The sequence below is a fragment of the Hetaerina americana genome, unplaced genomic scaffold, assembly GCF_022747635.1.
Source record: "Hetaerina americana unplaced genomic scaffold, ioHetAmer1.1.p SCAF_2, whole genome shotgun sequence".
NCBI lineage: Eukaryota > Metazoa > Arthropoda > Insecta > Odonata > Calopterygidae > Hetaerina > Hetaerina americana.
The window spans coordinates 55,628,333-55,655,174 of record NW_027286763.1 but is presented as its reverse complement, the minus strand read 5'-3'; the positions used below and the strand labels follow the sequence as shown (position 1 = coordinate 55,655,174).

General features: G+C 34.5%; 1 protein-coding gene across 2 annotated transcripts in view; it reads left to right on the top strand.

The window, feature by feature from the left end:
• The window catches only part of LOC139687447 (nucleolar transcription factor 1-A-like), a 49,348-nt gene extending 22,976 nt beyond the window's left edge, over nt 1-26,372 (top strand). For both annotated transcript variants that reach the window (XM_071584607.1, XM_071584608.1), the window contains exons 8-15: nt 5,167-5,310; nt 5,399-5,493; nt 8,968-9,136; nt 9,245-9,472; nt 12,181-12,278; nt 15,313-15,496; nt 17,299-17,547; nt 19,495-26,372. In XM_071584607.1, coding sequence (XP_071440708.1) covers nt 5,167-5,310; nt 5,399-5,493; nt 8,968-9,136; nt 9,245-9,472; nt 12,181-12,278; nt 15,313-15,496; nt 17,299-17,547; nt 19,495-19,605 — 1,278 coding nt within the window. In that variant the 3' untranslated portion in view covers nt 19,606-26,372. The remainder of the gene's footprint in view (nt 1-5,166; nt 5,311-5,398; nt 5,494-8,967; nt 9,137-9,244; nt 9,473-12,180; nt 12,279-15,312; nt 15,497-17,298; nt 17,548-19,494) is intronic.
• The last annotated feature ends 470 nt before the right edge of the window (nt 26,373-26,842 follow it).

Below are 26,842 nucleotides of genomic sequence, written 5' to 3'. Positions count from 1 at the left end.
GACCTACTTTGGTCTCGGAACCATGTTGGATGCAATTATCTCACTCCGTTGGTGAAAAAGCCTTCGTAGATGCAGTCAAAAGTGTATGCGGCGATGATGCCTTATCCCGACCAAGTTTTAAAAACAAGGTGCCTAGTGATAGTCTTATACCTCAAATGGATTTGCTCTCTGTGCTTTCCAGTTCTACTTCTTCCTTAAGTGTGAGGGTGCATTAGTAGATGATTCGAAATCGTCTTTTAGTGACGCGGGCGACAATGATTGTTTTATAGATGTGAAGCACTCGAGAGCAAGGTGCTGTAAAATCATGCATGGAAAGGTGGAAGACATTAGTGACTTCATTTATGGGTACATCAAAAAAATCTTGTATTCATGTGTGGAAAGTTCAACCAATGACTGCTACGGAGGCTCAACTCTGAGAGATGTCTGCAGTCTCATGGAGTTCAATTCAGAGGATTCTATTTGAAGATTTGCATATGAAATAGGTTGCAGCCAAATCTGTCCCTCTCCATCTCACTAACGAGCAAAGAAAGCGTAGAGTTCAGGCATGTTTTGAGCTACAAAATCAGCTCAAAGAGGACCCTGATTTTTTTCCAAGGTGATTACTGCTGATGAATCGTGGTGTATAGATACGATCCTGAAACAAAGCAGCAATCAAGCCGATTGAAGTCAGCTGGCTCTCCTTGTTCAAAAAAAAGCTTGCCAAGTTAAATCAAAAATCAAGACAATGCTCCTTTGTTTCTTCGATTGCAGAGGTATTGTGCACTCGGAGTTCGTTTTCCGAGGTTGAACTGTCAACCAGAAGTTTTACCTGGAGGTTTTGAAGAGATTGAGGGAGGGTATCCGGAAGAAAAGAGCAGATCTTTGGCACACAGGCAACTGGTTCTTCCATCATGACAACATGCCGGCTGATACCGTCCTCTCCATGATGCAGTTTTTGACAAAAAATGGCATGACATCGATTGTCCAACCCTGCTGCTCACCAGATTTAGCTCCCTGTAACTTCTTTTTGATCCCCAGACTCGAAAGGGACATGAAAGGAAAGCGTTTTGACACTTGAGGAGATAAAACAAAAATCGCTAGAAGGCCTAAAGGACATCCTGATAAATAAATTTCAGAAATGTTTCGAACAATGGAAGCATCGTTAGGAGAAGTGCACTGTGGTCAATGGGGAATACTTATTTAATGTAAATATCTTGAGAACTAAAGAATCGATACCAACATTCCTGTTATTTTTGGGTCCCCCCTCGTATTTGAGAAGGCATTCTATATCAGGTTAATTACCTTACCTAAAGGTTTCCAATCTCATGTCACCATCTCAGCATGGTTTTAGGGAACAGAAATCTTTATCTTCTGCCACCTATCAGTTAATAACCCAGACTTAAGATGCTCTAGATAAAAATATGGAAGTTGCTGCTAGGCTGCGACCACCAATTACTTCCCAAGAAATTCAACAGGATGAATATTCATGGCATAGCTATCACTTGTATTAAATCCCACCTATTTGATAGAATACAGCACGTAGTTATTTCTGAAAATGGTACTTCTTTTGTTTCCCCAAGTAAGGTCTTTAATCAAGGTGTTCCTCAAGGCTCTGTTCTGGGGCCTTTCTTTTTTTTTCTTATATAAATGACCTTGCTGATAGTTTTCATTACACAAATGGTGCTACCCCCTTGTTATATGCTGATGACACCAATATTATCATTATATCGCCTACTTTTGATGAATTGATAGTTTAAGTGCAAACAGGTTGGCCACACCTTACTTTCCTGGTATCATCGTAATTTCCTAGGTTTGAAAATAGAAAATTCTCACCTAGTATGCTTTGCAAATAAAAATAAAGCAAGCAAAGTACTTTCTGGTGAAGTTGATGGGAAGGTGATCCCACAGGTACCAAATGCTAAAGTTTTGGGTTTCCACATCAATTTTCAAATCTCTTGGGATGAACACATAAATACTTTAACTAGTAAATTAACCTAAGCCTGCTTCTTAATAAGGTCTATTAGATCTACTGTTTCAGTTGCTGTTCTCTGTGCGCTTAACTATGGAGAATTTTATTATCACATAGCATATAGTATCTTTACTGGGGTTCACCATCTAAGGCTTAGCCATTTTCAGGGTCCGAAAAAGAGCCATTCAGCTCATTACTTTGGCTAAACACAATGCCCCTTGCCATCCCGTTTAAAACATTGGATGTATTCCCAGTGCAATGTATTTATATTTTTCATGTAGGAGTACATACAGAAAGAAATCTATCAGAGTATGTGAAAAATTGCGATATCCATAAATATTCTACAATGCATAATGAGCAGCTGCATATTTTATATTTATGCTCAAAAAATGCAGATGCTGGTCCAATTTTATGGACCTTTAACTTTATAATAAACTCCCAGCTGAGTTTAAGACCCAAAAAAGTGTGGCTGCATTTTAAGTCAATCTTCTTAGGTTCTTCAAATTAAAAATGTTTTATTCAATTGCTGAATTTCTTAATAATTCCTGATATGTGTCTTTTATCCATTGTGTGCATTTTGTGACTTAACCCTGACGTGTTCTATATCAAGTGTAACAGTTGTAAAAACTTGATTGCTGGACAAATAAAATTTTTCAATGGCTTCTTGTATTGTCTGACATGTTCCTCCAATTTCCTAAATTTGTTATTTTTTCTTGGAGTCATTTATTTCCAAGATCTTCAACAATGCTAATAGTAAAATGCTGATAATTTATTGGGTTTTTATCAGATGGGATGATTTCTTTGTAAACTACAAAACTGTTGAGGAACAGTCGTGAAAATATGAACAGCATTATGTCAGATGTGTCGATTCCACCCATGCAATCATTCTGTGGTTGTATAATTGATGATTTCACTAACACGTTATTTTTACGTCTATGTTTGAGTGAGTGTATAATGTTTTCTTCTTTGGTAATAGTGAATAATAAGATAACTGGAAAATGTGACTTCCTCTCGGTCATGGCTGCAGCGAGAATGGGGCCTTGGCGGAATAATATCTTAACTCCTACAGCTAATTTTTCTGTCAGTTGTTTTAGTAGCAATTTCCCACTTCTACGAATGGCACCAGCAACATGCACTAGCATCCTAGCTCTTGCAATTAGTTAGCCTGTGGTTCAGACATAAAAAAAATTATCCATGAAAATATGATAATCTTTTCTTAGGTAGTTCCCATATTTTCAATAATTTTATCTACTTTCCACTTTACTCCCATGTGTAGATTGATAGAGGTCTTTATTTGGGCAAAATTGAAACCAAATGGTCCCTTCTTCCCTTTAACCCATCGTCATATACTTATTATAAGAGCCTTAAATTAATAATTACATGCATACACTTAAATACATAGAGACAGACAGACTTATATTATGCACAGATAAGCACATCCAAAAAAATATATACACTTACATACATGTATAAATTAATTTTGCACCTAAACATGTACACACAAAGAAAGTAATATATAGAAAATGCCAAATAATAGTTAACAACAGAGTCACTGAACATTGAAAATTTTATATTTCACCGATTGTGGTGCTTATTTGGTAGAAACTGCAACAGTTGTGTATGGTTCTTCCTTATAACTAAGCTCTCATGAACACTCAACTGCATTTGCGGAGTGTACTGGTTGGTATCTGAGCAAGATAGTGGCACAATCAATGAGGGGTTGAATTTTGGCACGTGCCATATCCAGGTCCAGCGGGATATTTTCTATCAGCATGGATCTACTTGGTATCAACATGGTACATGGAACCATTTGAGACATCAGGATTTGTGAGAAAACCAGTTGGTAGTTATTGTAGGTCGCCTAATTACACCCATATATATAATGCAAGCAATGAAGCCTTTCAGCTCAGACAAAATTATATTTGTCCATTTATGTGAACATGATTCAAGAGATAGATTTGCACATGCTATAAGAAAATTATTTATGTAAGCATTTGTCTCTTTTACCAATATTTTCAAAAGAGCATTTAAAACAATATAAATTAAACTTCAAATTAATAAATCATCAGAGCTGTAGTGGAGGGGTGCATGCTTAGGTCCGGGTAGCTCTTGATACACACAATGGGATTTCGGAGGGTTATCTTTGTTCTCAAATACTTACCCGCAAACATCTTCCCGGAAATCAGCGACTACTTCTCTGACAAAATCTTCAAACGGGAACTCTATGCCAAAGATATTAGTTTTTTTGCAAAGGAAATCCAAAAGAATGAATACTATGGAGAATCCCATACCAGAGCAAAGAGGAAATGTATAATTTCAATTTAAATGAATTATCATGTGTCATCTGAAAAGTGCTTAGGACAACAAGGTGCTTGCTACAAAGACAGCTGCATAGCAAAGACAAGCTTGTAAGTAATATAGAGAGGCATAATGCAATATATGTTCATATGTATAGCTTATGTTGATACAGCATCTACAATGCAGGAAAAGTCCATAGGCTACAATGCACAAAATTCCTAATGTTCAAGTAACCAAAATATGAACTCATATCATTTTCATCTCGAAAATTTGTTAGCAATGATAAGAAAGCATAAAAAAATACTAAACATTGTCTGCAAAAGCTTTGTGACGCACAGAAAAGTAGAGGTGCAAGTGAATAAACACCCTGCTAATAGATCAGCCCGGTGCATTCATCTCACAAACCTAACCGACTGGCACTAAAAGGGTTAATGTCTAAAAATTTAAATTTTCTGACATGTATATGTATATACAATTCTCTGACATGTGTATAAAAAATGTGTATATATATATATGTATGTATGTGTATATATATATATATATATGTGTGTATATATATGTATGTATATATATAGATGTACATATATAACCTAGATTTGCTGCTATTACTGTGTATACTGCTGTGCTAACAAGGTAATAACACCATTTTATTACCTTTACCATTAGTCATATTCCAAAGGCATTCAGGGTAGCTTTTTGTTAATGTGCTTTGAATATTACTGTTTTTTTTATTTATTCTTATCGCTTGAGTAGTGTTTATTTTCATGATAGTAAATTTATTACTTGCCTTAAAATTAAGGCGATTTTCTTCTCCTTCTTTGGTTTTGGCCTTTGATTAACCCCATTTTGAGTTCATTTACTTCTCATGTGCACACCAATACTGATTGGGTTGATTAATACTAAAGTTGATTTTCCTACAGCTGTATTATTTAGAGAAGCTGAAAACTCACAGAGATGACCCAGACTTTAGACAAGAGAAGTGTAAAGAGATGTGGAAAGGTGTTAGTGATAAGAAGAAACTCATTTGGATTAATCGTGCCCTGGAAGATGAAGCTCGCTACCAAGTAATGAACACTTAATTCTTGGAATGAACATGATACGTTATACAGTTAAATGTGGAAAGTATGTTTAATCACAATGTTGCTTTTACAGGCAGAACTGAAAGTTTATATGAAAGAAAATCCCAATTTTGTGCCTCAGCCCTTAAAACCAGTACTTACCAAAGAAGAAAAGCAATTGAAAGAAAGGTTAGTTGAATAATATATTAAGTGATGGCTGCTTATGTGAACTTCTACATAATAATTTTGCATTCATATTAATCTTATGCATTTCATACTGTACGATCTTGTAGCATATATATTTTCTTTTCCGTGTATGTCATCTTTCTGCCTTTCCTTAATTGCTTACGGTAGTTCTTATGTCTGTATGACTTTTTAAGAGTTAAATGCTTCATTCAACATTTGGAGGAAAGTATTCAAGGGGATTTTGTGGGATTTGTTGGAAAAAAAACATATTTGCCTTATATTTACATTTAGAATCTGACAGTTTCCCCACCCCATAGACTAAAACCTTGATGTGGTAGAAGGGCTTGTGTGTTCCTATAACCCATAAAGCCGTGCTGGCTGGAGCTTTGATAAGTCCTCCTAGTTAGGCCACCCTTCCCAGATATATCAAAGGATAAGAGCTAGACTAAAGTCATTTCAAGGTGAGGTAGGTAAAGAGGAGATAGGAGTGAGGTAGAAGAGTGGTTTAGGAGGAAGGAATGAATGTGGGTAGAAAACTACAGATTTTTTAAGGGGATATAGATAAATTATTAAAAATGTCTGGTTTTGGCAACACAGGAGATTTACATATGCATGGAAAAGGCAATGGGATACAGGTACATGGCAGACTATATTTTGGGGAAGCATAAAACCTTGCACAATTTCCCATGGAGCAGATTTGGATTCGGGTTACAATTTAATGCTAATGAAGTTTCAATGTTAAATTTAGAAGACTTAGGGAAGAGAATCAAATAATGTGATGTAAAAGGCTGAATTGGCGCAAAAAGGAATGCGTACAAAGGGTCCATTTATACATTTCTGAGCAAAGATAACGACATGAGTCCAGTAAGTGAAAGGTGGGAGTAACCCAAACAAGGATTAAAGAAAGCAATGAACAACAGTAGAAAAGGTAAGTAGAAAAAGACAATACAAGAAGGTGAAGGAACTGTGGGATGTAAGAAAGGAAATTATTTGCACTATTAGAGGTGCAATGGGTAAAATATTAATTAAAGGTTTTGAGAGGTTCTGTTAAGATAGGTAGTGTATATAAAGGATCTATACGATAAATATAATATGCGAGGGAGTTGGGATACAGAAAACTAACATGATTTTGATAAGGCTACCTTAGAATGAGAACTACCAGGCAGTGAATTAAAATTGCTAAAAGGGAAATGAATTCAAAGAAGGTTGCTAAAGAAATCCCCGCTTAACTACTCAAAAATTAGGGAAGCAGGGAAGAAAGAGTTTTGATAGGCTCATTTGCAGCATTTATGAGGATGGAATTAAGTCAGGAGACTTAGTTAAATCAGTATTAATACCAACATTATAATAAAATTTAAGAATAAAGCAGCCACGTTAGGACTTTGTTTTGATATCACATGTGGCAATGGCAGTACTTGGGTTAATCAGAAAAAGGATGGAGAAGAAAGCACATGAATGCTAATGAAAAAATTAATTTGTTCTAGAAATAGGTATGCCATTGTAGTAATGCAGTTACTAGTAGAAAAAGATAAAGTATTTTTATGCTTTGTGCATTTTGAGTAGGCATTCTGCAGAGTAAACTGGGCATAATTAACAGAATTTAAGAGTAAACTGGGAGGGTAGAAGACTTATCTGGAACCTATACATTTCACAGATTGTGCGGGCGAGGATAACGAATCAAGAGTTAAAATGGACGGGATTGGTGATGTCTACATCACATGTTCTTTTCAATGTATATATGTGAAGAAAACGTTAGGGGAGGCATGGGGAAGGCTTGAGTGAAAGTTTGTGGTAAACTCCTCAAATGAGTTACAATTGCAGATGGTCAGGTGTTACTTTGCCAGACAGCCAAAGGGCTACTGTTATTTCTTATTACTTCGTATAACTAATGTTATAGGATAGGATGATATTGATCATAAGAAAATGAAGGTAATGAGATATTCTAGCACTAGAAATGCTAAATAAGCATCGAAGTTGGGGGGGACAAATTAGAATAGATGAAACAGTTCACCTTTGATGAAAATGTTTTGTATGAGGATGGGTAGAATGATGGTGGCATAAAAATAATTGCATTAATGTAATAAAGGTAATGAAATGTTTGCAAAGAAGCCAGGTTTGATAACAGGCATCTTAGGTCAAGATATAAACAAAAGACGAGTGAAAACTTAAATTTGGAACATAGTTTTGTATGGCTCCCAAACTTAATGGTTGAGACAGGAGGATAATTGTAGGTTGAAGGCCTTTGAGGGGTAATGAATGCTGAATGTAGTAATAAGGGGAGAATTCTGGGAAAGTGAGGTAGAGGTAGAGAAAGAATAGGCATTTTAGATTAGATTAGGGGAGGTTGGAAGTAATGGAAGCCAAATAATGAGTTATTGTTGTTATGTGTTGAAGGATTTTTGTGTCAAATGAGTTACGATCAGGAGTATAGTTGTATGTACTGGTAAGACCCTTATAAAATCTGGAAGACTGCTGCTAATAAAGACACAAGGAAATGTTTGTCTACACCATGAGGAAGATCTTAGATCCCACAGATTGCATGGACAACAATGTCTGCCTCCATGGCAATTTTGTTCTAATCCAGTTCAGAAAGCAGTTTTCATATATCATTGGCTTGTTACACAGGTATATGTGTAGTATTTATGTTTCATTGAGAAGTTTTTTACTTCTGTGCCCAACCATACAAACCACTCCTGAATTTGCTGCAGTGTGTGCACTGAAACACTAAATGCCACATTTGAGTTTTTGTCAAATTAGGTGGTATGCCTGGTGAGAACTTTTTGAAGGAGTACCTCAATGATTCTCTAAAGAACTGATTTCCTTTTGGTATGTTTGTCATCTACTGTGGAATGGCCATCTTTTCCCATGTTTATGCTGAAAATTGTCATTGACATTTTTTTACTTACCGAGCAACCCATGAATAAAGAAAAAATACGAGAAAATATGTGTGGCTTTCATTCATATTTTATATTGCCGATAAATAATGGTATAAGTGTTCAGAATAGTAGGAAAATCAACAAAGCCAGCTATATTGTAGCTTCATTATTTTAGTATGTGCAGTTTCAGCAAACGGTTATATTGCCTGTATATCTCCTGTTTTGGTATCCAAAAATAAACTCAAAATTATCTCACGCTCTCTCAGCTGCAGGATATGGCAGAAGACAGCCTTCAAAATATAATCCATTGTTTCCTCTGAACTATTATGCTAACCATAGGTTTGGATCACAGCTTTCCTTCCTTTATATTTGCAACGTTAACTTTTACCTGTCTTCAAAACAATTCACTGCAATAACACCATAAATTTAGTAAATTTCCATTCACTTGCTTAATATGTGAGACTGGGGATAAATTAGCTTGTTTTGAGAACACAATGTCTTTTTACAAAACATTAATGTGATCAAAATAATTTTCATTTACGTTAATTGTGTTCAGCAATAATTAAAGATTTAAATTTTATTTGTTATTTAATCGTCACAGGTTGGCTGGTAAACCAGAAAAGCCACCTAATTCAGGTTACAGTTTATTCTCTCGGATAATGTTAGCCAGTGATGAAATGAAGAAGTACAACTCCAAAGGAAGGATGCTGGAAATTTCAAAAATGTGGAAAGATCTCTCAGTGATTGACAAGAAGAAGTATCATGACAAGGTAAACGTTTTTTATATTGATTTGATAGAATCATTCTGAAGTGGTCCATGGAAAGTAAGCACTATTAATTTAGAGGTGTTATTCTTACAATATTATTGTACTTTTTAGGTTCAGCAAATGATAGATCAGTACAAGTTGGAATATGCTACTTATCTAGAATCATTACCAGAGAATGAGAGGAAGGAAGAATTACTCTTAACAACGCATAGAAAAAAGAAAGCAGCTCCAGAAAAACCACCTGTGGAAAAGCCGACTACCAACAAGGCAAACAGTTCTGCGTCTCCCAAAGCTGCTGCTGCGACCTCTGCAAGTGGGAGGAAGGTTAATCACTCAAAAGTGAGGAAAATTATTGCTTTAATTTTTAAATTCAATTAAATACCTTTTAAACATAAAATAATATATATTATGAGATCTTGTTTAGTATTTTAAGCCTGCCAGATTATTCTCTTGTATTAAATCTCACTCTATGGATTATTAGTTTTTAAAATATATAGCTAATAGTGATGCTAAGCTTAAGTTATCGAAAAACATTTTGATCTGAAGAAAGTCATGATCAAAGAATTTTTGTTTGGCTTAATATTCTTGGGGCTGAGTTAACAATGGGTGATGTGCTCCAGATAATTATTAAAATAGAATATCAGAAATGAAACTACAGAGCAGGCATCATTTCACAAATTCAAAATTTTCTTTATTCATGTTCTGTGCACTACTCTTAAACAATTTTGTGGGTAAGACCTTGTGGCCAATGACAGAAAGTTCTGCTTCATAATTGTTCCAATAAGGGATTAGGTGAGGTTTATTTCCAGTAATTTGTTTAGATTTACAATTTGATGTTCTCTGAACTCATTGCACATAGTTTTTGCCCTACTAATGGACCTCACGTGGTTGATCAATAATAGCAAGTCAAAAAAAGTGACTTTTTATCCTAAATAATAATCCTTGAGCGTCTATTTAAAAATTATTCAATGTGAAATTGTTTGGTTTCTTTAGAACCTCCATTGAGGGATCCCATCAAGTGGAATATGTAGTGTCCTTCCTTGCAGTTATCAATCCTCCATTACTTATGTTCCGCTACTGCTGTTAGCTAGATTATTCTTGTAAGAAATTTTTTTGTTGCTACCCATTCCTTCTCAAGCATAAATCAAAGAATTCAGGAAGTTCTCTCGGGTTTCCCACCGGGTCAGCGTGGTGTGCACCACGCTGACCCGGTGGGAAACCCGAGAGAACTTCCTGAATACAATACGCCGGGAAAAACTGAGATCCTTCATAAATCAAAGAATATCGTTTTACTTAATTGTAACAAAATAAGGAAACAAAAGATGATAGTAAAGCTTATGGTTTTTACATACCCATAGACCACCTTTTTTTCTCAATAAATTAGGCATCAATAAAGTGGTTTATTTCCATACAAAAACAAAACAATCCCTAACTCAAAGAAAAAGTGTTGAATTTGTTGGATATAAAGCGTGCTATGATACACTCTGGCAGTAAGAGTGCTTTTTGAAGATCCTATTTGTTTCTGTTGTTGCTCTGACTAATAACCCTATCCCAATTCCCAGTAATTTCAAATTATTTATATTTGAAAAAAATGATTGAATGCCACTGCATGGAACACTTGGCAAACGGTGCTTATACCATCAGTGAGCACTTAAGGGAAAATACCAGGAAAATGGGCAATACTTGTAAGAGTGCAACTCAACATTGGAGGAGAAACTTAAACACAGAATTCAGGAAAATTAATTATGTTGGTATATTTAAATGTGATATAAATAACTTACTTGAAAAAATCAAAGCATAATTGTTTGATTTCACTTTTTAAGGCTTCAAATGCAATATTTGGAATATAACTTGGCAAAGTGAAAAGCTGTAGTGAGAAGTAAACTTAAGTCTACAGAAGCATTCAGTCCTTGGGACATCATATAGTCATATACATCTGTTTTTGATGATAAAGCATCTGTTTCTTCCTCACCATAATTGCTTCAAATTTTTCTTCCGGGTGCTTCTTGATTCGATTAAAGCATTGATAAAATGTTAAGGAACCACTCTTTTGCAAATTGTTTTCTCTATGTTGGTTTTTCATTTTCATTAGCAATGGATATTGTTGAACCAACTGAAACATTGCTTATCAGGGAAGTTCTTGAAAATGGAACAAATGAACTAGATAAGTGCAATGTATTTTTGTGTATCCACTGTTTTGAAATTAATCACAGAAACAAAAGTGATAAATTAATTTGAAGCAGTTGAACGCATTAGCCCTTCAATGGTCATAAAAGGCAGTGAAATTGTAGATACCATCACACCAAGTTCAAAAGAGTTTATGAAAGTGGTAATTGCTGTGGTATTGTAACATGGTGCTAAATGTGCTGATGGATTGCTAAAATGCGTTCACCATGAGATATTTGATTTGAAATAAGATTTTAAATGCCTTAAATAATTACCAGTTTCACTCAGGAAAAATTAATAAATTTATTTATCGAGTTTGTATGACTGTGCTACCTTAATGCCAGTTGTGCATATACAAGACGTTTTATGAATTTTCTAAATTGTAATCAACCTGAAAAAAAGGTGTTTTCATTGAAAGATTTGGTGCTTTCCTGGCATATCTGCTGAATAAATTCTTCTAGTCTTCCACCAGCTTAGGTTTTCCATCTCTACTACCTAGGGGAATCCATAAGTTACTTCATTGGTTTAATTAATTATTATGCTTGTTATTACAATTTTCTATGTACACATTTTAAACTTTTTAACTCATTTGTAAAATAGTGTTAGCATCAGGTTTGTTTTGGACAAAATTCAAATAAGATGAAACGTGTGGGTTGGTCTGGTATTAAATTAAAACATAGCTTTGATCTGTTATTATCTCAGGATGATGTCATATATTTCCAATACTAATTCCATTATTTTACACAACATTTTTCTTCGTGCAATGACTATATTAATAACAAATTGTTAATTATATTCATCATTTTCATTGATTTTAAATTGTTGATGTGTCATAAAAAATAAAAGTTTCAAAAATTACACTACTCCATTTTTATTTACAGACTCAGGAAAAGGAACCACCAGCACCAGTCAAGGATAAAAAGAACAAGAAAGAGTGGAAACAAACTCTTTATCAAGGAGAACCTGAACCTCCACCTGTGTAAGTTTGTAAATTAGCTTTTAATCTACCCTTTTTTTTGCTGGAATGGTGCTACTTGGTGGTTGTCTTAGATTGAATACAATACCCATCACCAAATCTACATTATAGACATGTTGAAGGTGTTATGTCATGTAAATATTAATATCCTTAGCTTAGATAGTTTATGATAGATTCTTGTTGCACAATGAAGGAAATAGAGTCAATGAATTCAGTTTTGAATTTATGTGTTTACATCGGTCGGGGAAGACGGATGCAGGATAGGGACATGCAATGAAAGATCCTTAGGGGTGAGCAGAAAGCTGATATCGTGTAGGTATAGACATCCTGGGAGTTAGCAAGATCAAGTGGACGGGAACAGATGACTACTGGAGAAACGGATATCGAGTTACGTACTCAGGAGATGGCAGGAGGATCACAGGCATTGACATAGAAGAGTGAAGGCAATATTGCTGTACAACAAGTGAGTTCTGATGGTGAAGTTAGGAGAGCCCAAGTAACCATGCCGATGTCTAGCCATTTCTAAGAAAAATGGAAGAAGTCCTTAGACAGGTGAAAGGGTAAGAAAATCTCATCATAATGGGAGATTGGAAGACAGTCGTAGGAGAAGAGGGAAGAAGCGTTGGAAATTTTGGGCTTGGGAAACGAAGTGCCAAAAGAGAAAGACTAGTCATTCTGCAAGGAGAAGAATATGGTATTAGCTAAGACCCTCTTCGAACAACATCGACGAAGGAGGTACACATGGAAGATGCTAGGGGATATCGCAAGATACTAAATAGACTATATACTAGTAAGATGGAGATACAAGAACCAGGTGAAGCAGTGCAAGAGCCACTCCAGTGCAGACATAAATAGCAATCACAACCTAATAATCATAGAGAGCCAACTTTGCTAATAGAAAATTCAGAAAGAAGATCAAACAAGATCCAAGGTGGGACTCAAAATTGCTGGTGAAGAAACATTTGCCACGGCCATTGGCAGCAAACTAGGTGATGGAGGAAGAAGCACCAAAGAGAGATGGGATGAACTGAATAGGACAATCATAGAAGTTGCTGAAGAGCAACTTGTGAGAAAGAGAGCTGGCCGTAAGGAACCATGGATCACGACAGAGATAAAGACCTAATAGCAGAAAGAAGAAAATACAACATCGCCAGATGAGGAAAGGCTCTACAAGAAGCTTAAGAACCAAGTCAACTGAGAATGCAAAAAGGTTGGGGAGAATTGGATAGAAGGCTGCTGCGAGGGAATCAATGAAAATATGAAGAAGGGGAACACTGGTACAGCAGAGAAACTGGTGAAGAAACATTTGCAAATGCCATGATGCAAATGAGAGATGGAAGCCTTAAAGATTCAAAAATTAACGAAGAAATGGGACAAGGATGCAGCCTCTCACATGTATTGTTCAACATGTACCTGAAGGAGGCAATAAGAGAAGTGCAATGCATGGGATTAAACAGAATTAGGATCAATGGAAGAGAGGTAAACATGCTATGCTATGCCGATGATATTGCAATGATAGCAGATAACCAGGAGGATCTTCAAAGGTCACTAAATGTATTGGATCAAGTTCTGCAAAGATAAAACTTGAACATAAACAAGATGAAAAATAAAATCCTAGTATGTGAAAGGGAGAAGTGAAATACAGTAGTCACACTGAAAGGTCAAAAATTAGAGCCAGTGGATTCCTTCATCTATCTCAAAAGTATCATTGCATGGGACAGAAGTACTACTAACATCAAGTGAAGAATAGTTCAGCGTAATAGAGCGTTCACAAAGAAAAGACATCTACTATGTTCAAAGAAGATAGAACTACAGACGAAGAAACAATATGTGAAAACATTCGTGTGGAGCGTGGCACTCTATGGATCAGAAGCATGGACAAGTAGACCAGAAAAGACTTGAGGCCTTCGAAACCTGGTGCTGGAGGAGGATGCTTAAGATCAAATTGACGGATAAAAGAAATGAAGTATAAATAAGAAATGAAGTATACAGAAGAATAGATGAAGAACGGACCTTATGGAATACCTGGGAGAAAAGAAGAACCAGATGGATTGGCCGTACCCTGAGGCACAGTGGATTCGTGAAGAATATAATTAAAGGAAAAATAGAGGGAAATTTCCGAAGAGGAATGCCAAGGGATAAATGCATGGAACAAATAAGCAAGAAAGTACATTGCAAAAAATACCATGAAGTAAGCCATTTTGCATCAGATAGGGTAGGACGGAGGGCTGCAGTCAACCAATCTTAGGATTGAACGACCAATGATGATGTATATGTTTGGTAAATTTTGCATGATAGCGCAAGTCCAACTACATTATAGCGCATAGATGCCATGTGGCTGGTGCTTATCAGTCAGGGTCATACTGTATTAAGGAAAAATATTTCGTTGAATTTCCATGCATTAAAATATAAACAAATGTTTTAACTTGATAATCTTATAAGATGGAAAATTTTTGCTCAAAGATATATCTTATCCATGAATAATCCATGGATAATTGACAAGTTTACTCCTTATGGAAAACTTCTCAATTTATAAAAAAAAGTGATGTAAATAGCAGGAAAGAATGTTTTTAAAGGTGAGTCTATGGTTACACTACTATGTATAAGAGTAATATTTTCAGAGTTCCCAGTGATAAGGGAAATATTGATGAAACAGGAAGTCTGGGGAAAAAATCTGAAGTTTCTTGGGATTTAGTTATGGTTCTCAAAATAATTTTTGGGTCGACATGACAAGACCTCCCTGAACATTTCAGGAAATGTGCCATGCTGCAGGGATTACTGTTTTTATTTATCTAAAATGCATGAACCAGCTGGCATCACTGGCCATATGGCACATTTGTGCATATACAGTGTAAATATGTTCAGTTGCCCTAAATGTTGCTCATGATCTACAGGAACTACTTCCATACTTGAGGATAAAAATCTCCACCTTGAGAATGCTAACTATGTGTGCATTACTAATTGCTAATTAAATGTTCACTACTTCTCATCAAAATGGAAGACAAATTTTTAGTCCAATTTTTTTTCGTCATTTTAGGACTGCTTTTCAGTTATTCCTGAAGTCGTTCATGAGTGATGCCACTCACATACCTCCAGCAACTCGTATGAAAGAAGCTCCTAGATATTGGGAAATGCTACCAGAGTCTGAAAAAGCAAAGCACAGGAAAAAGCTTGGTGAACTAAAGCAGAAGTACATAGCTAATTATGAAAAATTTCTCAAGGTAAGAAATGTTGCCCTATTTTAAGATAAGCTTTTGAAAGAAGCTGAGAATTTTTAACAAAATATTTAATTGGTTCTATGATTTGAATGAGAGAATTTGAAAGCATCTGGGTAATGTATCCTTAAGTGTCCCTTATGCAACTTTATGTCACAGGGTCCCCTGTGAAAAATGGGCTTGTTAGATGAATTATAAAGTTTTGTTTTATAATGAATTTTGTTAACTGAAATTACACATACTTGAAATACAGGTGTTTTCTGAGATACAAAGCATCCCTAAAACCACATAAATGCTTCAGTCAGAAAAGTAGGAATAGCCAAAATAAACCAGCATATTGAAATTTTTCTACAACTAATCATACTGTTGGTATTTTAATCAAGTTCAATTTTTTATTTAAAAAGTAAAATTTAGTTTTCTGTGATGTTGAATGCTATTCTGTGGCCTTGTACTTTTCATCCTTTTATAATTGCCTACATTCATTTATTTTACTGGCCACAGCTGATTAAAATTACATATTTTCACCACAGAGATTAAAACTTACTGTTGCCAGTTGTAAAAAGTATGCCAGAGAGCAGTGACAACTATACATTACATCTAAAAATTACAAAGGAAACCTAGATCCGTTTTTTAGAAATTACCCTATATTTAAATTAAAAACTTAGATTCGTAATCTGAATAATTGATCTATTATTTGATTGATTAGTTATCTCAATAATTGATATAAACTTGATTGATGAGTTAATGAAGTACTCATTCCCATTTTTATGATATTTTTGATTTACAGTTGGCTTTTTATTATGAGAAAATCCATGATATTTCATTTAAGGTTATTGAAATTTTTAATAGATCTTCTTACTCATTGGGGATCTAATTCATCATATGAAGTCATTAGAAGTCAGTGGCAATCAAAGGCGCATAAGTTTCGAGGGGGGAAATATTCTGTGGGGGTTACATGCATCAAAACCCCAGATAATCGAAGTTTTGCCTGACCCATGAATCCCCTGGCCCCATGAAGTAGTCCTGATTAGCGAGAGTTCACAGTATCAAGGCTTTATTCAGATACATGATATTACAATAATCCAGTAAAAATTATGTAGTCAATAAATGTTGTTATAATGACAATATTTTTTTGTTGGTATCCTCCAACCATTAGCATACAGTATGACAATACTGTCCTGAGAGTCATAAGAAGAACCTGTTCAGGGATTATATGAGCACTATTGGTAATAAAAGGTGGTCAGTGTTGCAAATGATTAGTTAGCTCTTGCATGCACTCTTTGTGTCAAGAATGCTCTGTATTTTATAGTTCTATGAAAGAAACATAATTGAGCTTACACTGATTTTCTGCTTGTCATGCGTTTATCTAATATTTTTCAAATATAACGTAATGTTATAACAAGCTGCTCAGAGCATATCAAGTAGTCCATGTTGATGGTAGGTCTTTCATAGGCAATCAAGGATGTTTCAGTTGCTAGTATGACTTATACACTTGTGGCATTGACAACAACAATTGAAATTCTAAAAAAATTTTTTGTTTTTGTTCTCTTTAATTCTGAACATAACTTTTCATTTATATGTTTACATTCCTGAGATTGAGTTGCACACCATGAGATAGGTATCAAACAAGAGTTAAGGTAATCCCATTTTTTTGGAAATATCATTTTATCAGGCTGGATCTTATAAGTGGCAATGTGTAAACTTCTTTTTTATATTATGTCGGGACCTTTCCAATTATGCAATCAACATCAACTAATTGAGACAGCTCTTTTTGAACCTTATTCATCTTTTATCCTTGCGATTGACAGGGTCTGTCTCAGGAGCAACTAAAGGAGTACTCAACTCTCAAGTCAAATTGCACTAGGTTGGATGAGATGAAGGAGGAAGAAGACTCAGATGGCGATGAGGAGGATGAAGATGAAGACGAGGATGACGAAGGGAGGGATGGGGAGAGTGTGGATGGTGTGGAGGAGGAAGATGATGCTGATGATGCAGAGGGGGGTGAAGAAAGTGAGGAGGAAGATGATGATGAGTGCCCCAAGAACCAAGCCAATGAGGTAATCTTATTTATTCTGCAGGAAATACAGAGCTCAGAATGAGGTTGGGATGAAAGAGAAATATTTAAAAAGTATATTTTGCAGTTTTAAAGATAAAATATATCAAAGGTTAAAATAAAACTTATATTATAAGCAATATTTATCTGTTTATGCAGACATGTATTAAATGTAAAGAAAAAGTACTCACAATCATCTGTAGTGTATCTTCTTGAGCAGAAATGAGATATCCGTATTAAATTTAGATTAACTGACAATAGACATTAGTCTATCGTTAAGTGTTCCTCACTGCTAAAAATGGCCACTTACTGTTTCAAAACATTGACAGCCCTATGGGAAGAAGAAACATATTTTACTCTTTTGCTGTCAAATTTGCTGTAGTGAATCCTTCTGTATTTTACTCTGTGTGGTTTTTAATGCCAGGCAACTCTATTAGTCTGAACAAGTAGCCATATTCGTCTTTCAGATTTTCAAATGAAAATAAGCAGCTCAGTGAAATATTGCATTGGAACCTCATAATTCGAGAATAATCCATTCTGTGATCTTTCTTGTAAATCAAAATACTCATGTAGTGAAACAATTTTTTGTGTATAAATTTAGGTAAAATATGATGAGTTCCATGCCGAAAAATGATAAATTATCTACAAGGTTTATTTAAAGAAAATTATATATATAAATTGTTTAGGATAATGAATTATGGTCACCTTTTACTCTATCATGGATTGGAGCAACTAGGAATACGAACTCAATTTGTGAAAGCAAAAAAATAAAATAATTAAATTGTTAATGATGCATTCCTTTGTACTAGGAAGCTCTTTATACAGGTTGAATGTCTCACAGATACTCCTGTCGCTCTATTTGAAGCATCTATCTCCTTAGTCTTGTCCATGTTCTTGAAGAAAAGGCTAATTATTGATGCTGACCAATTGTTAATGTGCATACTAGATCAGCCACCCACACACCTTGTTCGTGATTTTCAATGATTTTACTTTTCATTTCTACTGTTATTTTTAATTTTTATTCTCTGATGAATTTTTTCTTACTGATTTTTCTTTGGGGTCAATTTTAAAACCATGCACAAAATATTATTCAACTTTGCTCAAAACAATAACTAATAATGTGTTAGAACGAAAGTTTAGAAAAGTGTGTGATCACTAGTGATGTTAAGATGCTAGCGGAACGAGTGCTAGAGACAAGCTGGAGTAGCAGGTGCACTGTGTGAATGTGGGAATTCCTCTCTCCACATCACTCGTTATGGGAAAAGTTTCTCGTTAAGGAAGTAATTTCGGGGGCCAATATTTTTGCTCATTATGCGAATTTTTCCCTGTGCGAGTTGCTTATTAAGAAAGGTTCCACTGTATGTTGAACCCAGGCATCACCTGTCGTGTGGTTTCAAGTCATAATTAAAAACTGTTCCTCTTGGAAAAAACATTAGATTGTGAACAGTTATCTAGCCAACATGTTACTTACTCAATAATGATTTTTAAAATTATCACCTGGTTAGCAAAAAATAATGTTGTCTAATTAGTAATCAGTAGGATGAAATGGTTAAATATGCATTTTAAACTATGATAAAATACAAATACATTGTCATATGTCAGGATGATGTAGTTTTATGTAGTGTGTGGGTGTCTTAGACATAAATTTGAGATCTACAATATTGATTTATATGAAAACCACGAATGAGGTTGCACTGTATGTCAGGTCGCTTAGATAACAAATTTACAGCATTATTAATGATAGGGGAAAATTAAAAAAAAAAGCGAATGAAGTTCTCATATTATTGAATTATTTGTGTGTATTTCAAAATGAATTTGATTTTTTTGAAAGAAGGCATGGAATGACAGTAGTAAAATCATAAGCTTTGAGGTGCCATGTTATCTATTTGACTGCAATGTGTAAAAGAGGTAAATGTTCAAAATATGCATGCATTTTTTTTTAATTCCTCAGGGATCAGATTCCAGTGATGAGTCATCATCTGGAAGTGACAGCGACTCAGACTCATCAGATTCTGGCTCCAACAACTCGGATTCCGATTCTGACGGATCCAATTCAGACTGAAGTGTTATTGTCTTTTAACCATTGAAGACTTAATTACAGGGTTTTAAAAACCCTTGAAACTCAGGTGCAGTGGCCTGCCTCTCATTGGGACTTCCTGAAGACCTGAAAGTGTGTCTCTTGGTGGAAGAAGAGATGATTTGAGTGGAATATGTTTTATTAACCTCTCTCGAAGAGGTTGTGTTAGAGAACAGAAATAACTAAGTTTTTTACTGAGAAACTATGATTATAGATTTTAGGCATTGTTTTTAATATCAACTGAATTGATATAACTAGGGCTATGCAACAATAGCTTACCATTTTTGTTGCAACCATAATATGACGTGTGCTTTTATTTTTCTTTTATCGTGTAGAAGCATTACTTAAGTGAATAATTCTTTTAACATATAACTGACATGTAAATTTAAGAGACAACAATAATATAATTTCAACATTCCACTTTTATTTGCGCCATACGTTTGTTGACAACACATTCTGCAGGGTATCTGTATGTTGTTAGGCAATGTAAATAATCCGTCCATTTTAACAATCTGCTATGGAAGTCTAAGCTGCCACTTTTGAAAATTTCTAATACTAATTTTTAGATGTTTGAAATATGTAATTAATATCATATCCCTGCTGAATAAATTTTAAATTTACTCACTTTTAATTATACTGATTTTATAGTTGTAGGACTCTAGGACATACTTTAGCAGGGATTATTTGACATTCAGGAAGCCTTGTCATTAGCTAACATGTGCCTGATTAATATTGGTCAAAATCGTCAACTCTTTTCTTTCATACCAGAAAAATTATACATAAAAGCCTGCGATGATGAGTTGTAATATTGTTTGAACAGTGATCTCTGCATTGACTATATTCTGGGATTTGAATAACTAATTATTAACTCAGATGTTTGGCATTAAGCTAATTTTACAATGAATGGAAAATCCTGTTCAATGGCCATATGAATATCATATTTAGATAAGAGCATGAAGCAACTGAAGTTACTTTCAATATATCCTGTTCAATAAGTCTAATCATTTCTGGACGATTTCTACAATCAACTTTAAAGATATTGTTTTGAATTGATTAGGACTCAGTTCCAGAAAATGCTGGAGGTTTACTTCCATTTTTACCATCTATACAATTAATGTCATTTCCATAATTACCAATTCATCTTCCCACCTATAGGACTTCAGTATATTTTATGCATTTTCCATATTTATGTATGGTTCATTCTGCATCGAATATCTTGGCAAGCTTATTGCACTTCTAGCAAAAATTGCCCAAAATCACATAATTAATGAACACCGATTTTTTCTATTAGGTTTTTCCGTTAGAGGTGCTTTTTGTACATTTTTGGTTTGGATACAAATAATTCTGGTCTAGCACACAGCACCATTCTCAAATTGGATCTATTTTAAGCACTTTTTGTGGTATGTGGTACCATAGCTCACCAACCAGTCCCTTACAGAGTGTAATACATAATGTATGTGGAAAATAATTCCCAATTGACTTACTGTAAATAACTAATTGTAAGCCCAAGCGAGAGTTTTTTCAACAAGGAGTAAACTAAAATATCTGCTACAACTTCCGTAGCTGAGTGGCAGTACTTATAAAAGCATTTGCAATCAATTAGTTGTGGTTTCTCATGCCTCCATGTGATGCAGAACTAGGAAGATGTATTTTTATGATTCTACAGCTATGAATGAATCCTAAGTCATGGGATATGTTTACTGTTAAAGTAAATTGACCTTATCTTATTTCCCTAAATTTGATAATTAGTGAAAGCATTTGAGGCTTATTCTTGAAACCCTTTTTTTTTCTTGAGTTTGGAGTTATGCTATGTTTTTATGCATCCACTTTTGAGGTTTTACAGTCAGTGCAGCCAATTGTGTCACGACTGGCAAGAGCTATTGCTCATCGACTGTCGTTTGTTCATCTCCCATCCAAACGGCACATTGGATCATGGCTGTCTTCTGTTTTCGTATGGTGCTGCCATATGTGTAAAAATGGGATATATGGTGGAGCAAAAAACAAAATGCTGAAACAGAGATGCATGGAAATGTAGCTTAATAGTACCATTCACCCGAAACATTCAATTGCATCCAGCTGGCATGTCTTAAAGTGCCAAGAAACTTTTCCAAGGTCAGAGGTCTTCCATCATCTTCCCCAAACCGAAGTAGATGTAAAGAAACGCTAAGCTCATATAAAATAAGAACTGTTAACTCAAGCCTGTCTGCTGTGGTAAATTCATATTTGTGTGAATTGAGAGAGGGAGACAATTACCAGGGAGCAAGGAAAGGGGTGATGATGGAGAAGTAGGAAATAATAGTCTTATTTTTGTGAATGAAACTTCAATTATGATCTATTAATATTCACCATGTGTTCTCTTTTCAACAACACTTCAGCTCATCCTCCTCTGCTCATAATTCGACTTGTTGTGATTGCTTTGAGATAGCTGTTATCAGAATAACAGTGGTGGCAGCAGTGAGTTAGCCCTACTATCCTCTGCGGTTTCTCACACACTTCTCTCCCTGCAGTTATCTTCTTGAATACTCTCATGGGTGGAATGTTTGTGGAAAGATTAGGAGGTGATTTCTGATGCTCAGGTTCATGAAAGCATTCATACCTCATCATATTTAGCAATACTGCGGCACATTACTTTATACAAAGTAAATAATGTTGAAGTGGCAGAGAGTGACAGTGCACAGTGTATCGAGATTTGTACTTATTGGGGCCCTTCATTTAGGGGCAATAGTTATGACTCTTGAGGCATCAATTACATGATACCATATGACATCTTGTGTGATTTTTGGAGGCTCTTGAGTGAAGAGAAATAATCAACATGTTCAGGTAAAATGTGGAATTTGACAGCAATAAGTATTTTTAACAAGATACTCTGGTATAAAATGCAGGAGTCTATCCAAAATGTACGTATATAGGTCTTCTTTACTGCATGATGTACAGGAAAAACTACAAATGGAGATCTCAAATTCCATAGAATGCAAAATTTCCAAGGCCTCTTACAGTCGTAATGTATTCAGTTGTTAACGTAACCATGATTTTCTTTATTGAGCTCATGGTAAAGTGAATTTATCATGAGAACTTTGAATTTCACCTCAGTCCAGGTTTGAATCTTGAGTCGAGGCAAGTGATTTTACTGTCTAAATCTCACATTTCATAATGTGAATCCATCATAAAGTAGGGAACCGCTGTATTGGTAAAGCCTGCTGTATGTTCTTATAGTCTTTCCCAGGGCCTGAATCATAAATGGAATGACCCATTAGAAGACCAAACATCAGTAAATATTGGCATTAGAAAATAATCTTCACTTTTTCACCCAGTCTTAAACCCAATATCATGTGTGCACATCATTATATTTCTTCAAATCGTTCCTTTTTTTGTGTAGCCTGAAATATTAAATTAGATACATTTGATGGCAGATCCATTCAAACAAACATCAGAAGTATTCCCTGCTTTACACAGCTTGCAGTTGTCATATTTTCTTTGAAACTTATCTTCTCAAAAGAATAATTTTTAGGAATATCAAAGTATTCCAGATTTAGGCTGGTATCCTTGATTTAGCCAAGCGGGAATTCCTTTGATTGTATCATTTTGATTACACCCACATTATACCTAGTAATCACTGCATAGGAATGTCCAGTGAATTTGAGAGCACCAGTGAAATTACAAACATTCATGAGCTGTCAGTTTTCCTTTGCAGTGTTTTATTTTGACTATTGAAATTCAATTATTCCACTATTTTTAAATACAAATCTGAGGGGAAAATATCACCAATGTTTGCAAAAAAAAGATTCAGTGCCTACTGATTTTTGGGTTCTAATAAGTATGTACCATAATCCCTGTTATTACATGAGACATCTTATTTATTTGCTGCTAACTAGCAGTTGTTTAAGAGACCCACCACTAATCTAACAATTGAAGTTACCCATGCTCTGAGCCCAACAATATCACATTTCTCATGGTCAGTGAACATCCTCCATCATAGTTGTCTATAGTAATCTGGATTATCAACTTTCATTGCAACATTCTACTAGGAAAACTTCCTTTATCCAGGAAAAAAGAACCTTTATCATGATTGTATGCAAAATAAAATATGAAAATGCCTTACCTTGAATTTACATAACTTCCAGGAAAAATATTTTCTTATCCTTATTTGGCATAGGACATTATTGAGTTTGAACTTAGTAACTTTGACGTATACTTGCAAGCTCTTGATCCCAACTAGTTGTCCATTTAAGTTTACTTGTGTGCCTACATATGTTATTATGAACAAATATATTAATGTGAATACCAATTAGATGAAATTATATATGAACAACTGACTTTAGTGCATTGTTTCTAGCAGTCAGCTTCTTCTAATCCCTATTCTCTGCTTTTATGTGAGAAGTATGTACGATGTGATGTGTTCATATTTACCCTTATTACTCACAGAACAGATTAAACTGGGAGTATGATTGGCTTTTGCAGATCAATTTCCAAATTCTCAATTTGATATTACTTACCGACACGTACACATTCACTATGAGTTGCTTTCATTTGTGAAGTACGTGCTATGTGATATGTTAATATGTACCTTCATGACATACGGGGTAATGAAAATGATGTTCAATTGGCTTTAATTTGTCTTTTTCAAGAAGTAGACCTCAGATTCCATGTTATTTTGCAGTTTTGCAAGAAATGCTTTTTTAAAACATCCCCATTAGCCTGATCCCTGGCAATCAAGAGCCTATGTTAAAATATTCTGCTCATCCGGTATGTCAAAATGTTAACCAAAAACCTCCATTCTAAACTTTAATTTAGTTGTGTGACAGTTTGAAAATGTCATTTTGATACTCATCAATGTGACACCGCACAATATCATACATTATTTTCACTTAGCACTTCATAAATATTTTTTTATTGCTGTTATTTTCATGAATGTATTAATAAGGTCCTTGTCTTGAACAGTTATATTATTCACCACCGGCATATTCTAATTTTAGTTGTCATATTACTACATAAAATGGTCTCTAACCAGTTTCTCATATTAATAGATAATGGTTACTTCCCTTTGCCAATGTTAATGATGATTACTATGTAATCAGATGTTCATATCTCTTAACCTTATTTAAGCGCAGTATTTTGCATTTTTTTTAATCATTTGTAACCAGAATACTGAATTTTTCAATGTTTCTATAGTGAAATAATCGGCTTGCAAATTATTTATCATAAAATTCAGATGTCAGGTATACTCTAATTCATGTTATAAAGTTCACCAGCAGCATTGATTACTGTGTGATAGCTAATATAAAATAATTGGCATTTTAAAATGCAGCTATTATATGGACCCCTGAAGTCAAATTTTAAACATTTTGCTCTTTTCGTGTAATTTTAACATTGTTTAGTAGTGTTCTAATTGTCCATTCATATCACACTAGTTGAAAAAGCTTGTGCTTCTGCCTGCTACGTCGGTATTTTATCATGGTTCGTCTTTAATCATATTGGTCTTCCAGGGCACAAGTTTAAATTAAGTACCAGTATCCATGACGAACAACTGAAGGTTCCTTTTGGTTGTCTGTATTCTTGGCATTCTCATTTAGATCATTGCAAAATGTCATATAGCTGATTAAAAAAGGTCTTTAGCATCTGTAATTCACAAATTTTTCCTTATTGATTTATACTTAAAGTTTATGTATGATAAGCAATACTATGAAGTTTATTAGAAGTGAATAATTAACTGCGGTGTAACATTTCATTTGTTTTGTTAGTTAATCACACCCTCTCCACATTTGTGAACAATCGTAATTTCATCCAACTGTAACATTACCTTGCATGGTCGCTCCTTGGCATAAATTACTTGTAATTCATCAGATTCAAACTTATTAAATACCCTATTGCCTATGATTTATGCCGTAATATTGAAATATCCCATGCCTTATAATAGATTCACATACTAATGAAATGCATAGCTAAGCCATTGAAGTATTTGGAAGAAAGTGAGACAATTCATATTAAAGCATAACATTGCTTAACCATTATAACTGGTATAAGTATTGTATATCTCTTTCAAGGTGTTGGTGAGGCAAAGGGTCTGCCTCTGTCATGAATATCTTATAATTAAAAAGACACTAAATGCATCTTAAGGTTTTGCTGTAAAATGGAATATAGTAATGGTTAGTTATCCATTACATACTGCACTCATTATGGTGGGCTTTTATTGTATATTTTCCACGATTTTAATGCAAAGGTAAAATTGTATATCCTTGCCAATGGTGTGCCTTCGGCTCAATTCCAGTGGTTACTTTAAAATACAAATGGAAAATATTTCTTAATTTCAGAATTTTACATTTAGTTTTTATTATTCATCGCGATGAAATAAAACATACATTAAGATTAGAATGCCTGTATAAAGATCGCCATGACACCAATTATAGTTTTTATATGAGATGTGTGTCAACATATTTCTTATTATGGAATAGCATTAAGAGCTCTGCATGCTGGATGAATGATACTTAGAACACAGAAAGGTATGGCTAGAATTTGATGACATTTTGGGCAAAGATTATTTAAGCAATTATGTACAGAGAAAGGTGTATTGTAAATAAACTATTTTATAGTGGAATTAACTGTTAGCAATTTCAAAGTGACCACATAGAATCAAACAACTAAAAATGTGAGGGTTTGTATTTATGAAAAGTATGAAATCTGATTTTCACATGCAGTTTGATAGTAAAAAAATTTAATAATATCACCTCAAATGACAGTTAACTTTTTCAATCTGAAATGATGTCCTATATTTAATAAAAATGGTTGTTTTGTGATTGTAATAAAATATGGACTTCAACATTTTTGTTGTTTCTTATCACATTCACACCAATTTTAAGTATATGTTTATTAATAACATGGAAGAAGGGCCAGCATAGAATGCTGATAGCTAATGGTAACTATAAGGTAACTTATTGACAGAATGTTTCTATAGCTAAGTACAGAATTATTTCACTAAGAATCAAGATTGCATGAGCCTTGTAGTCATTGTGGTTAATGTCATGTGACTGATTTGTACACGACTTATCTGGGAATGAAGAATGTTAGCCTTAATTTGTTGTCTGCAATGAAGATGATTGTAGAAAATGTAAGTTAGCAAGTTCAGTCATCTGAATTTTTGTGAGAAATGTACCATTCTGTTTTACCTTTTTGAATCCATGAAAAATTCATATTTTTTAAAAATAATGTTATTTCATGGACATTGCTT